This window comes from Ananas comosus, linkage group 1 (genome assembly GCF_001540865.1).
Source record: "Ananas comosus cultivar F153 linkage group 1, ASM154086v1, whole genome shotgun sequence".
NCBI classification, from domain to species: Eukaryota; Viridiplantae; Streptophyta; class Magnoliopsida; order Poales; family Bromeliaceae; genus Ananas; species Ananas comosus.
In genome coordinates this window covers 12,916,937-12,931,480 of record NC_033621.1, presented here as the reverse complement: position 1 = coordinate 12,931,480, position 14,544 = coordinate 12,916,937, and the positions used below count along the sequence as shown (strand labels likewise).

General features: G+C 36.9%; 2 protein-coding genes across 3 annotated transcripts; one reads left to right on the top strand and one right to left on the bottom strand.

The window, feature by feature from the left end:
- Nucleotides 2,518-8,854, top strand: LOC109708739 (chloride channel protein CLC-c). The gene is made up of 7 exons (XM_020230562.1): nt 2,518-2,692; nt 4,348-4,548; nt 4,941-5,118; nt 5,803-6,065; nt 6,295-6,564; nt 6,944-8,075; nt 8,602-8,854. Exons 1-7 carry the CDS (start codon nt 2,532-2,534, stop codon nt 8,686-8,688), a joined length of 2,292 nt encoding a protein of 763 aa, XP_020086151.1. The 5' UTR covers nt 2,518-2,531; the 3' UTR covers nt 8,689-8,854.
- On the bottom strand, nt 9,267-10,775 carry LOC109707591 (F-box protein At5g07610-like). Of its 2 annotated transcripts, none has more exons than XM_020228991.1 (3): nt 10,684-10,775; nt 10,312-10,520; nt 9,267-10,184 (listed from the first exon to the last, which is right to left on the bottom strand). In XM_020228991.1, exons 2-3 carry the CDS (start codon nt 10,509-10,511, stop codon nt 9,344-9,346), a joined length of 1,041 nt encoding a protein of 346 aa, XP_020084580.1. In that variant the 5' UTR covers nt 10,512-10,520; nt 10,684-10,775; the 3' UTR covers nt 9,267-9,343. The 2 variants fall into 2 exon arrangements, with proteins under 2 accessions (XP_020084580.1, XP_020084570.1); XM_020228981.1 differs by having other exon boundaries at nt 10,681-10,774.

Here is a 14,544-nt window from a genome sequence, read left to right as displayed (position 1 = left end):
CACCCCCTCGCGTCCACCCGCCACGTGGCGGGTCAGAAAACTCTCCATTCTCAATTCATAAGTAAAAAAAAAATATAATATAATATAATAATATATATGTATATATAAATAAATATAAATGGTCAAAGGTTATCTTAATATGTGAAAATAATACAATTTAGGTTCTGCTTTATCTACGCATAATTAATTAGTATTACATTGTTTATAATATTTTTAATAATTAGTGGGACCGTTTTGATTCCTCCCACGTACTTGGTGGGGCTAGATCACAGCCGTTCAAATAATAATTTTTTATGGGACAAAATCTCCCAACTGAACCACGTAGCCCATTTTGTTACACCTTTTTTTATATTTTTTTTTATCTTTTTTTAATTTTTTCACACTCATAATTTTGTATAAACTAACTTACAGATTACAAAAAGATTGTGTTTTGTGCGCCTGTAATATAAGGGTTAATTTCATACAGATACCTGTAAACACAGTGAATGATAAATATATCTTTACAAAGTTCAACTTTCATATATTGTTTCTATAAAAGTTCTAATATTTTTAAATATGTTTCTGTCGTTAGAATCCGTTAGGAAAATTTAGTTAATCATTGATTAAATATTTAATCCTGATTAATTTTTGATATTTTTATCCCTCTTATATAATACTGTTATGCCTTTTGGAGGAACATATTTGTGATGGCAAAATTGAAAATATAAACAATTCTCTAATAGTTCTCTAACGATAACAAAGCATAGGAACATATTTAAAAATATCAGGACTTTTGCAGATAACATATGAAAATTGAATTTTGTAGGGATATATTTGTTATTCACTATATTTATAGGAATCTGTATAAAATTAACCTTTAATATTACATAGATGCCCCCATAAAAGTTGAAATATTTCAAATGCCCCTTCAAAACACATTTTTATTAAAATCTACAGTAACAACAATCAAAATACCGATTTTACCCTTTTCATAATTGCTCTTTTAAATGTTCTAATTATTAGTAATAATTTTAACTTTTGTAAATACCCCATAAATTTAAAAGTTTTACAAATTTAAAAGTTATTTAGTTATATTTCCACATTAATTTCTATAAGAATTATATATTCTAAAAGAATAATATTTTTATCTTACTCAATATTATTAAATATTTCTAAATTTTTTTAAAATGGAGAGAGAAAATAATAAATAGCTGAAAAATTATAAAGTTTTATCATTAATTATAAAGCATAAACTTACTTACTAGATTTGAAATTACAATAAAACGATTTAGCATTATTTACAAATTTTTTAAAAAAAAACTCAGATTTTTCCCAAAAAACTTTTAGTTTCTCTTTTTTCTTCAACTAATTAATACATTTAATTTAGTTTAAATATATATTTAAATTTTAAATTTATTAGAATTAAATATAGAAGAATATTTAATGTATATCTATATCTACACTATATATACATATTATAAAATAAAAAATAGGATTATATAATTATTGTTGCAACAACTATTTAAATTTGTGTTAGAATATAATAGATATTTTTTAATAGTATATAATAAATAAAGTTACTTTCTAAATTTAAATTTTATATTACAAATTTTTAAATAAATAAATATAATGTACAAATCCATATAAATTTGAAATCGTTATTAAAATACTTATTACGTGCATTTGCATGTATACTCAATAGTTTTTTATTAAACAGCATAACAATAAAGCCACAAAATATTAACCCTTAAACAAACCTCACGTATAAAACACATTGTAGGTCCCTATACTGTGTTTTTATGGCAACTTTGTCCTCATAAATTTATAATTAATCCCTCTGTTACTAATCTTTAATCCTTTCTATTTTTAGGCAAAACATTTTGGCGACCCCTATACTATATTTATATGGAAATTTGATTTTTAAATTAAATACTTTAATTTTTAAACTGTCACGTATATTGCATTTATTTTCAGTTTTAATCATTAGTAAATTATTTATATAGAAGGATAAAATAGCTTTTTATGAAAAAAAATTAGATTTTTTAAAAGTTTTAGAATTTGGTACAGTACAGGGCCTATCCATATATTTTGAATTAATCCAAGAACATATGGCAATTTGGTTCTTATACTTTTAGTTTAAGCATTTTAATTTTTTAAAATGTCATATATATTGCATTTTTTTTTTCAGCATTAATCACCAATAGTTTATTAACAATTGTATTTTTTTTATAAAAAAAAATCAAAAACTGAAATGCTTACATAAGAAGTGTTGGCGCCGAGTTGTTATTTTGTCATAGTACAGGGACTATGTATACATTTACCCCTTTTCTGATTAGTTTTAATCCCTCTTATCATTACTCACTAATCCTTTCTATTTTTAGGTATTTTTTATATATTAATATTAATACGAACAAGCATCGCGCGGGCGAAGTCCCCTCCCATCCTTTATAAACCAATCCCCTCCATATATATATATATAGAGAGAGAGAGAAAGAGAGAGAGAGAGAGAGAGAGGGAGAGGGAGAGGGAGAGGAGNCGAAGAGGTGGCGACGATGGAGAGGGGAGGGTCGAGCTTCGATGGCGACGCGGCGGCGGCGGCGGAGGAGGAGGCGGCGTTGAGGGAGCCGCTGCTGCGGCGGAGAACCCTCAACACCACCTCGCAGATCGCCATTGTTGGATCCAACATTTGCCCCATCGAGAGCTTGGATTATGAGTCGGGATCAATACCCCCCAGTTTCCCATTTTTGCCTCTGTTTTTTTTTTTAAATTTTTTTTAATGCACTATCGTTTCTATTATGATCGTTATTAGGTTGTTTAGATGCCATTTGGATTGAAAAATATATGGAGAACCACCCCCTCAACTATTCACAATTTTGAATTAAGATCCAAAAATCAAAAAAATTTTTGGATCGGCACCTCCTCAACTTTCTCTCATTTTGAGCGAAGTTTGTTGATATTTGGGCTTCTGTTAAAATCCGTGGTCTCATTGTTGTTGGGTGTCGACTGTTATCGAAATCTGCGGCTTCGTCAGCTAAAAATGCTAATTTTTTTTTCTGAAATCCCTAAGTTATCTTTTAAAAATTATTCAAATTAAAACAAACAAAAGTTTAGAGTGTGTCAATAGGAAAAATAAAGTTTAGGGATCTGTTTTGAACTGGCCTATATTTGAGGGAGTTTTTGATACAGTTTTTTTACTTTTAGTCCTATGTTGCATAGAAATATGAATCCTGGTTTGTAATTTTGTTTATAATGTTCAAGGTTTTGTACACACACTACCTTAAGATCATGCGTATTCGGCATGATACTGAAGCTTGGTTCACGCATTGTTTCTTTGTTGAAGGGAATGAGATTGTTATGCTTTTCCAGGCAATATATTATGCCACAAAATTTCAGCTTTTTCTATCTACATTTGTGCTGTTGTCGAATCACTAAAGATTGCTATGGTTTCTCATATTGGTGCAAAAATTTCAGTTTCCACAATTATACTCGTCTTTGCTATTCTTTAAATTTTTATCTGTTTTAATTATCAGAGAACATAAGTAACCATATGAAATAAACAAACACATCTATTATATAATATATCCTAGCTACAAAGGACAATGAGATAGCAGTGCACCAGCACATATTTCTCCATCCATTGTTTCTGAACATTATTTTAAACTTTTATTCTTGTGTCCTGTTTTGACTATTGAGTTCCATCAGAGTTAATTAAAATTAGACTTGAAAATGTCTTCTTAAATTTTATTCCCATTATTTGCTAAACCAAAAGGATAGGCTACTCAAGAAAAAATCTAGTTACTCAGAAAAGGATAAAGCTAAAGTATTCTCTTCTTTTTTTGTGTTGGAGAGAATAAAGCTAAAGTATTAGATAGCTATCTTTTCTAGTCAGCTGTTTCTGGCTTTAACGTATAATTTGTAATTTATAGATTAATAGACAAAGAATCATTTTGCTCTAAAAATAACTATTATATTATTAGATTATTTCTAGCAGAAAAGCTCTATTCTTCTGTCAACTTGCTAGGATGTGGTCCAATAAATACATTATTATTAACGTGTCTGATTTTGTAACGGGTGTATGTAGATTTCTGTGTCACTATCTAGCTAGATAATGATATTGGTGTATTTATTCTCTAAATTTGTTACTCATGTAGCATATTTAGTTGTATACTTTTTCCTGCTCAATTGTTTAAAGTTTCAAACTATCCATACCTTTGTTAGCTTCGTGAGTTCTGAATTAGGTTGAAATTTGTGAGTTTGCTCAAGATTTCCTACCTTTGTTGCTTGATATACATATGGCATTTTTCAGCAGTATTAAAATCTTCTGACGTCTTATGACCTCCTTAATCTGAACTTACACTTACCTTTCAGGATTGTTGAGAATGATCTTTATAAAGAGGACTGGAGATCAAGAAAAAAAGTTCAGATATTTCAATACATAATCCTCAAGTGGACGCTTGCACTCCTTATAGGATTGGCTACTGGATTAGTTGGCTTCTTCAACAACATTGCAGTTGAAAACATTGCTGGATTTAAGTTGTTGTTAACAAGTAATCTAATGCTGAAGGATAAGTAAGTTTCGACCTCACTTCCTCTCCACAAAGTGACATCATATAGCCCACTAATATGCACTTCATTATGGGTGTTGTTGAATTTTTCATTTTGTTCTATTTCTTTTGACGGTTTTACCATTTTGCTCTTTGGTTGTTTCCATACATACATATTTGCCATAGTTATTTTAAGAAAGATGGTGTGCTCTCTATTCATTTCTGAAACATTTGCAAACAAAATGGCAATGGGTTATTTAGAAAACTTAAACCACTAGATGAAGACTTCTTTGCATTCGTAAGTTCTGCAATTTTGTGATCTGAGCAAAGCAGTAAAAAAAATTGTGCGCATCGTGATTTTCTAATAATTACCCCTGTAGGATGTGTCCATGTAATTACTGTGTGGTTTCAGTGCAGATATCAGGAAGCATTTGCTGTATATGCTGGGTGCAACTTAATTTTGGCAGCAGCAGCAGCAGCACTATGTGCTTATGTCGCCCCTGCAGCAGCTGGGTCAGGGATACCTGAAGTTAAAGCTTATCTTAATGGAGTCGATGCATACTCTATATTGGCACCTAGCACCCTCTTTGTGAAGGTTATCCAAACCTCAAATTCTTGTTTGACATATTTCATCTCGTGTCTCACCAGATTCAAGTTTGAATGCAATCTGATAGCTTAGAGCCAGATGCATGGTTTAAATAATTCCCTTAATTTTCTTTATATTGCAATATTATCCCTGACTAAATGAAGAAAAAAATCAGGTCTTTCCTGTAACTTTCATAAAATGACTTCTCCATTTTTGTGATCTTGAAGTATGTTTAAAAAGGTCAGTTTATAGGGAAAAGTTGTTTTTTTTTTATAGCGGTCATGGATGTAATTGCAATATATGAAAATGTTCAGGGGCAAAAGTGTTGAGTTAAAAGTTGAGGTATAAGTCCCAATATCAGCATTGTATAGGGATCGTCCATGCATTTCACTATCTGAAGGGAAACCCAGAATGAAAATTCCACAACATGCTGAAGAGCTACCATTATGGGTGTTATTGGATTCTGCCACCCATAGTAGCAATAGTTGACTTCAGAGTCTCATTGTTGTTTCAAAGAATTAGTCTTTTCTATGCACCTTCTTTCATCTCGAGGACATTTCAAGTACTCTTTCTTGAGAAGGAAAACAAAAACATTTCAAACTAGTAATTCATAATTCTGTGTCTTTTGTTCTATTTTTGTACCATTTGAGGCTGCAGGACTAATCTAGTGAAGGTTTTCGTGCCAACCTGCAGATATTTGGTTCTATAGGGGGAGTTTCTGCCGGATTTGTATTGGGAAAGGAGGGCCCTATGGTGCATACAGGAGCATGCATTGCCAATCTACTGGGACAAGGGGGGTCCCACAAGTATCGATTGACATGTACGTGGCTCAGGTACTTCAAGAATGACAGAGATCGGCGAGATATGATCACTTGCGGAGCTGCAGCAGGTGTTGCAGCTGCCTTTCGCGCCCCAGTTGGCGGGGTTCTCTTTGCACTCGAAGAAGCAGCATCCTGGTATCTTCCTTACTTCTTGCTATCCTTTTCACCTCTATTATGCTGAAGAACTACCTGATAAAATCAATGGACCTTTTTTTTAATGTTCAAATCCTTAATATATGAAAATTACTTGTGAAAACGTTTAATATTCCATAATGTATGGAAGTTATACTGACATCTACTCATCGAATTTTTGAAATCCACTAATTAGTAATTTTTAAGTACTATGTCCTCTTGCAATTCTCAGGTGGAGAAGTGCTCTTCTTTGGAGGACATTTTTCACGACAGCTGTGGTTGCTGTTGTGTTAAGAGCTCTCATAGAATACTGCAGAAGCGGAAAGTGCGGTCTCTTCGGCAAAGGAGGATTAATAATGTTTGATGTCAGTTCAAGTGTTACCACATATAGCACGCCAGATCTGATAGCCGTTATTTTGCTTGGCGTCCTCGGTGGACTCCTTGGAGCCCTGTACAACTTTCTGCTGGATAAGATCCTTCGCTATTATAGCTTCATCAATGAGTATGTCGCCTCTATTAATCCATATTATGTTTGTTTTTGTCCTAAAATGAGCAGGTTGAGGCCTTATGGGGCAACAGCTTTCGTCAACTTAATACTCTTTGTTTTCAAACTATTACATATAAACCTCTATAAATCTGGATTTCTATACACCTATCTCTTCAAAAATGTATTTTTGTACAAATTATGTTGGCGAATTATTCGATTCATGTGTGTAATTTTATTTGCTATTAGAAATTTCTTGTTGTCGAGGGGTTTTTCTGACACTAAATGGATGTATAAGATTTCTTGGAGATGATTATGTTAATAGGCAATTTTGCAAGAATATATATGTAATATCTCTATTACTTTTTGGTGCCTGACAATTTAGTATCGATTGCAGAAGAGGCGCTCCGTTCAAGATCCTACTAACGGTCACCATCTCTCTCTTGACCTCTTGCTGCTCCTTCGGCCTCCCTTGGCTCGCCAAGTGCACGCCATGCCCCCCCGACCTAGGCCACCAGTGCCCCACCATTGGCCGATCGGGCAACTTCAAGAGCTTTCAGTGCCCCCCGGGCCACTACAACGACCTTGCCTCCCTTTTCCTCAACACCAATGACGACGCCATTCGTAACCTCTTCAGTGGCGGCACTGAAAGCGAGTTCTATATCTCCACCCTCTTCATCTTCTTTTTCGCTGTCTATGCACTAGGCCTCGTGACTTACGGTATAGCTGTCCCTTCTGGTCTCTTCATCCCCGTCATACTGGCCGGTTCTTCCTTCGGCCGCCTTGTCGGCACACTCCTCGGCCCTATTTCAAGCTTGGATAAGGGCCTTTTCGCCGTTCTTGGGGCCGCTTCTTTCCTCGGCGGGACTATGAGAATGACGGTCTCGGTTTGTGTAATACTCCTTGAACTTACCAATGATCTTTTAATGCTTCCCCTCGTGATGCTCGTCCTCCTCATATCAAAATCTGTAGCTGATAGCTTCAACAAAGGTGTATATGACCAGATCGTCAAGATGAAGGGCTTGCCCTATTTGGAAGCCCATGCCGAGCCATACATGAGAAACTTGGTCGCAAGGGACGTCGTGTCAGGCCCGCTCATTACCTTCTCCAGCGTGGAAAAGGTGGGAACCATAGTGCAGGCTTTAACGTTGACGGGCCATAACGGCTTTCCAGTAATAAATGAGCCGCCTTTCTCAGCAGCGCCCGAGCTGTGCGGGCTTGTGTTGAGGTCACATTTGCTTGTCGTGCTCAAAGGAAAGAGATTTACGAAAGATAGGGTATTGACTGGGGCGTCGGAGGTTTTCCGCAGGTTTGGTCCCTTTGATTTTGCGAAAGCGGGGTTGGGGAAGGGCTTAAAGTTTGAAGACTTGGATATAAGCGAGGAGGAGACAGAAATGTATGTCGATCTCCATCCAATTACTAATAGATCGCCATATTCAGTAGTGGAGACGATGTCTTTAGCGAAGGCAGCAGTTCTTTTCAGGGAGCTCGGGCTTAGACACCTGTGTGTTGTGCCTAAGACCCCAGGGGTAAGAATTCTCTTCTCTGATTTTATCATTCACTTATATATGCAACTTAGGGAACTCGTTACGCTTGCACCGGTAATTGATATAGCAATTAAGTTACACTGTAGTTTGTTATCTTAGATTAAGCTTATTTTATGTGTCTAGGTGCGGTTCTCCGATAGAATTGAGTAAAAAAAAAACTCTTTAGCTATATATAATATGAGCTCTTTCCTGTTCATTCAGTTTTTCGACAATTGAATTCAACTTTTAGATGATCTTTTGTTCCATGTTTCCTTGTGTATACAACTGAAAAAAGTAGCGATGGCTCCTACAAATGTGCTTTCGGATCAGCTACCCAACAATTATTTCTTCATGTTGTCACAGGTCTTAGAGAAAATGCTTTGCATCATTTATCAGTTGCTTCTTCCTGCTCTGTAGAAAACCTGATTTTCTTCAGCTTTTCGAGCATTTTCGTGGAAAGTACATTATCTGCATCGGCGTTTTCTTATCATACAAACACTTCCTAATACAACAACTTGTGTGTTCGCAGAGGCCTCCGATCGTAGGGATCCTAACACGGCACGACTTCATGCCGGAGCACATCCTCGGACTCTTCCCTCATTGCAAGCGCCATTAGGCGAGATCTGATCTCGAAACCGATTCATTTGTTACATAAATAGGTACAATTTACTGCATTAATCAACACTCCTCACTCTCATTATAAGTGGTGTCTATTTTGACATTCCTTCAATAATTATTCCCAGAAGATAATAAATAAATGTTACATTTACATCTTTAATTTACTCTCTGAATATATTTCTTTTTTTCTCGAGTGAAAATGTGTCTGATCTTCGTTTTGTCTCATTTTACTGCATTATGCTATTTGGTTCTTCAGATAGATTTTTTTTTAAAACAGATTCAATTTCTTGGTGTAGCATGCCTTTTTTTTTATTGTTATTATTAGTTGGGTGTTTTTTGTTCTCTCTCTCTATTTTCTTTTATTTCTGGAAAAAAAATAATCCTAAGTGTTATTATTAATTGGGTGTTACTAAATTGTTTAAACTGAATGATTATTACTCAAAATGTTGTCTATAAGATCAGAGGTTCGTTCTCTGCATGTGCATTTTATATGTGGGATTCGACCGCCCAACTTTTTGCATCATATAGTATAGGTATTATTGAAGGTTTAATGCGTAGGATTCTGCGGCCAAAATATATAGTTGATTAAAAAAAAATTCCATTCACAGTAGATAAACATGATATCATTTTCATTTCCAACTCTCCAATCCCCATCAACTTAAGCAATTTGAGAGGTAGTTTGAGAAAGGGAACACCCAAATTTGAATGAGATGAGGCCTCTCCCTTTCCCTCTCTTTTTCAAACTCCCACTCTTTGAAAACCCCCCTCCTCTCATAATCAAACCCCACCAATTTCCCACCCACCCACATGTACACCACCCCCCTCTCCGGGTCAAAAGCCAACACTTGGGCCCGGTCCGAGTCTAACCCTAACCCAAGCTCACTCACACTCACACTGCACCTCATCACCCAGGTGCAATTTTGCCCCAACGTCCAAATTTTGAGCTCATGGTCATGATCACTGGTGTGCGAGTAGTACAAGCTCCCGCCGCGGTTGCCGAGGCGCCCGTCGGGGCTCATCGGCTCGGGGAGGCCGATTGCGGCGCGGCACTCCATCGTGGCGAGGTCGACGGGGATGACGCAGCCCGAATGCGCGAGAATGTAGAGCGCGCCGCCGAAGCAGTGCATGGTGGCCAACATCGCGTCGGTCTCGACCCCCGGCCAATTCAGCTCGCCGGGGGCCCACTCCCCGGTCTCCGAGGAGAACGTCTCGATGTCCGCGCCGCGGGGCCGCCACCCGGTGAAGCATATGACCTTGTAGTCCGGAGACGCGGAGGGGTCGAAGGCGAGGATCGAGAGCCGGGTCCTGCCCTGGGGCCGGGGGAGGGCCCTCCACCGCCTCGTGATCGGATTCGCGACGTAGAACGCCGCCGGGTGGGCCGCGTAGAAGAGGAGGAGGCCGTTGCAGCTGTCGACCAATGTCGAACTGCGAAGGAAAGGGAAGAAATCGAGGTCGCACTCCTCAAGCCCTCCGTCATCGGAAGCAAATGCGTACCTATTGAATATAAAATATTAAAAACATCATGCTCCGGCGAATTTTCATTAAAAAAACTTGACGTTTTTATATATAAACACTGTAGTCTGACGGCTTAAGTTTTTAAAGAAAAAGATTAAATTGCTACCTCGGCCCGTTGTGGGGGCCGGGGCCGGAGCAGTAGAACACCCCAGAGGTGAGGAGGGGGAGCCGCCGCCGGAGGTGGTTTTCGGAGATGAGGCCGCGCCACGACTTGGACACGCATTTGAACCGGAACAGCGGCTTCAACGGCAGCTTCGCGAGGATCTCCGCCAACATATCATCGCCGATATGACTTGCACCCTCCATCCCAGAGTTCTAATAATGAAAGATAAGAATATGGCTTGAAGAAGAAGAAGAAGAAGAAGAAGAGCGTGCGAGGCAATGCAATATATATATAAACAATGCCAAGGCCTAAAAAGAACCCAAAAAAAAAGGTGAGGAGGAATTTAAGGAAAAGAGTCTTAAAAAAAGAGACTACTTTTGCTGTTTGGTTCTGCTTTTTTTTCTGCGTTTGTTGAAATTTCTACGTCTTTTCTAACAATACTACCTTTTCGAATAAGTGAGGAGAAAGATGAGGAGCATCTCTCTATATATATATATCTTGAGAGAGAGAGAGAGAGAGAGAGAGGGAGGGTGTACGGGGATTGTGAAGTGATGAGCTTCGCAAATCAAGGGCTCTATTGCTTCCACGCAAAACACCACCCTTTTGTTTTTTTTTTTTTTTTTTTTTCTATANAAAAAAAAAAAAAAAAAAACGAAATTCGGCACTTTCTTATGATTCGGTGCCGGTTTCCGTGCGACTCCTTTCCCTGGACCTGCTTTTGTGCTTTTTGTGCCGCGTTTTAGTTGCGGAACACAAATTAAGTTTGGGAAAACTTCAAAAACCCCCCCGTGGTTTCATGCATTCTCACTTTAGTACCATGTGATTTAAAACGTATCAATTTGCCCCCATGTGGTTTCGTTTTTATCTTTTCAGAAGCTTTTTCGTTAATATTTCGTTAAATTATATACAAAAAACTTCAGATAACCATCTATGTTTATCGAATATTCACTTTAGTATTCTTTAATTTTAATTTTGTCACTGATTTAAGAAAAAAAAATAATAAAATTGATAACAAAAAGAGAAAAATGAAACCACAGGGGGGGCAAATTGATACGTTTTAAATCACAGGGTATGAAAGTGAGAATGCATGAAACCACAGGAGGGGTTTTTGAAGTTTTCCCATTAAGTTTTGAATCTCTCTCAAGAATATTTTAACTATTACACTTTAATTTTTGGCTAAATTACAGAAAATTCTCTGTCAAAACGTGATTTTTCACTTTTCTCCTCTGTCATTTAAAAACCTATACTTTGCCTCGTTGTAAAATAAAAAATGTGCACTTTACTCCCTATCGTGATCCGTTAGGGTTCCGTTATAAAATATTTTTTATACCAAAAATATTCCTCCCCCTTTTTTTTCTGTTGCTTCGCTGCCTCGCCACCTCGCACTCCTCCACTGCCTCGCCCTCGCCCACATTTCCGTCCGCGCCTACAAACACCCCTTCGCTCTCCTCCGCCACTTCGCCTTCGTCTTCCCATCCACCCCCATCTCGATTTCTATCCTACTGTCGCCGAAATTGAGGGGCGGCGAGGATGCAGGAGGAGAGGGTAGCAGGTGAAGAAGAAAATGGAGGCTGCTGTTGAGAAAGATGCATGAGGGAGGAGACGAAAATGATGAGGAGCAAAATAGTTATTTTACACACCGTACCCCCTGTGAATATTTTTTATTTTATAAGGGGGGCAAAATATAGATTTTTAAATGACAGAAGGGGAAAGTAAAAAATAGAATTTTGACGGAGAATTTTATCTAATTTAGCCTCTTTTTTTTTTGAAAAACTTTTTTTTTCAGATCTGATAAACAAAAAAAGAGTGTTTGTGTTTTTCAGGTTTTTTTAAAAAACTGGAAAATAAAAATTTAGAAAAATAATGTTTTTAATTTTCTTTTTTGAAAAAATAGTTAGAATCAAACAGCCCCCCGTATAACCAACAATTAAAAAACAAAAAAAAAAATAGAGAGAGATTGTGAGAAAGAGAGAGAATTGATGTTGTCAAATTTTTTTTTTCTTTTCTTTTTACGATGATGACCTTCTACTGTAGTAAAAAAATGAAAATTATTTTACAAAATAACTTTTTAAAATTTTGTAATTTATGAAATAACACTGCCAAATTTATATTTGGCAAACTAATCCTCTCTTCGCCACGTAGAATTTTTTTTCAAAACGCGGTGAATCATTCAAATTTAAAATTTTCCGGCCCTTTTATTCCCGACTTCATTTAAAATTTTTAAATGTATTCTTTTATGCTCAAAATATTTTTCTAAAAGTCAATTCCATTAGTGATCTCTCTTTTGAAATATTTCAAAAAATACTGACCATTCCTAAAGCAAGTGGCAAAGCACTTGATAGTTAGTATCCGAGACCCAAGTTCGAATTCTAGTTGATTTCTAAATGAAATAAACGAAACGGGTAGCGTGCTACCTATCTCTCTCTCAAAAAAAAAAAAAATTCAAAAAAAAATTTAAAATTTCAAAGAGCATTTTGTTCAATCAAAATACATTAAATATTTGTAAAATTTTAGAGAATATATTAGATATTATTCCTTTAAAAAAACTAGGCCAATTTGCATAAAAAATTCACTTATTTTGTGCTTTTGCAAAACCGGGCCACCTTTTTCATTTTTGCAGATTTGGTCCGCTTTTTCAGCAAACTGACCAAAATACCCTTTTTACTTTTTCTCTTTCCTCTTTCTCTCTCCTCTTCCTTTCTCTCGTTCTTTTTTTTTTCTCGCCGGCAGAGCGAAGGCGGAAACGGTCCGTCTCGCCTCTCACCCTCATTCTCTCGCCCTCGCCCTTGCACTCGTTCACGCACCCCCCACCTTCCTCGCCTCCAACCCCGCAAAGGCCGCGCCGCGACTTTTTTTTTTCTTTTTCCTTTCTTCTTCTCTCGACTCTCTCCACCGTCTCCGACACGGACCTCACTCGCCTGCCTCCCTTCCTCATCTCTCCCCTCATCCTCATTCTCGCGCCTGTCAGACGACTACATCTTCGCCGTGCGCCGACTCGACAGCCGTGAGGTCACGATTGCGCTGCGCTACAACCGGAGCAGGGTCTCCTTAAGCGCGTCGTCCGGCTACCAGGTGCTTGTGAAGATTTGAAATTAAAAAAATTTATAGAAAAAAAGAAAAAAATAAAGATAAAAAATTATATAAAGAATGAATAACATAAACTCATCGTAAATGCAAAAAATAATTATAATTTGCTACTTAAAATGTTAAACTAGCTTAAAATAAATATATCTTTAAATAAAATGACACTCTTGAAATGTTTTACACGTTCCTCTTATACACCTTCAGATCAAACTATTCATTACAGATGAAATTACACCCTTAAACAAAGATTCACTTTCTCCTCTGTGCACCATTCTCTTCTCTTGTTACAACTATTTTTTCTTAACTTGCACCCTTTTAATAGATATTTATACTTATCTCCCTTGTTGAACAACGGTTCTTCTCTTTGCAGCCATTTCTTAGTGCAACCAAGAGGAAAAACATGGCAACAAGAAAAACTGCACCTGGTTTTAAAAGAATGATATTACTTTTTCCCGCTCTTGTTTGGACCATTTTGTGAAACAAAGAAGAAATAGTTCAACAAGAGAGAAAACTCCTGTTTTAAGAATATAATCTAATTGTTCTCCTTGCACCGTTCTCCTCTTGTTCACCCTTCTGTTAAACAATAGAAAAATGCAACAAAAAAAAACAATCGCAATAAAGGAGAAACATCACCTTTAAGAGAATTATAAACATTCTTTCTCTCCTCTCTGCAGCCATTTCTTTGAATATAAACGAGAAACAGTGCAACAAAGGAGAAACATGACAACAAAAAGAAAACATGTATTACAACATATCATTAGATAAAAAAATATAATTCGTCAAATAGGTAATATTCTCCATTACATTCTTAATAGTCAACTTAAATTTTGTAATAAAATCAATACTTCACATTCTTTTTATCAACTTTATATCTATTTTTTTTCTGTTTTTCTAATTATAATTTTTTGCGTCACCTCTCATCCAACAGCCTACGCCGCGCCGGCTGAAATACGCCGTTAAGGACCCTCCGCTCCGAGGCTGTAGCGCCGCGATGACCTCTACGGTGTCGACGTCGGCGCCGGCAAAGATAAATCGTCGTCAGAGGCGGCAGAAAATGAGGGAGAGGGAGAGATGAGAAGGGGGGAAGGGCGAAAAGCGTCGTCGTCGGAGACGGTGGAGAAGAGTCGGAGAAGAAAAGAAAAGAAAAAAGCA

What these genes read in the sequence shown, in the direction of transcription:
- LOC109708739 (XM_020230562.1), top strand. Translation starts at nt 2,532, where the DNA reads ATGGAGAGGGGAGGGTCGAGCTTCGATGGCGACGCGGCGGCGGCGGCG. An exon ending in ATCGAGAGCTTGGATTATGA is followed by an intron (nt 2,693 to 4,347) that starts GTCGGGATCAAT and finishes CTTACCTTTCAG; the next exon opens with GATTGTTGAGAATGATCTTT. An exon ending in TTGTGCCTAAGACCCCAGGG is followed by an intron (nt 8,076 to 8,601) that starts GTAAGAATTCTC and finishes GTGTGTTCGCAG; the next exon opens with AGGCCTCCGATCGTAGGGAT.
- LOC109707591 (XM_020228991.1), bottom strand. Translation starts at nt 10,511, where the DNA reads ATGGAGGGTGCAAGTCATATCGGCGATGATATGTTGGCGGAGATCCTC. An exon ending in GGCCCCCACAACGGGCCGAG is followed by an intron (nt 10,185 to 10,311) that starts GTAGCAATTTAA and finishes TATATTCAATAG; the next exon opens with GTACGCATTTGCTTCCGATG.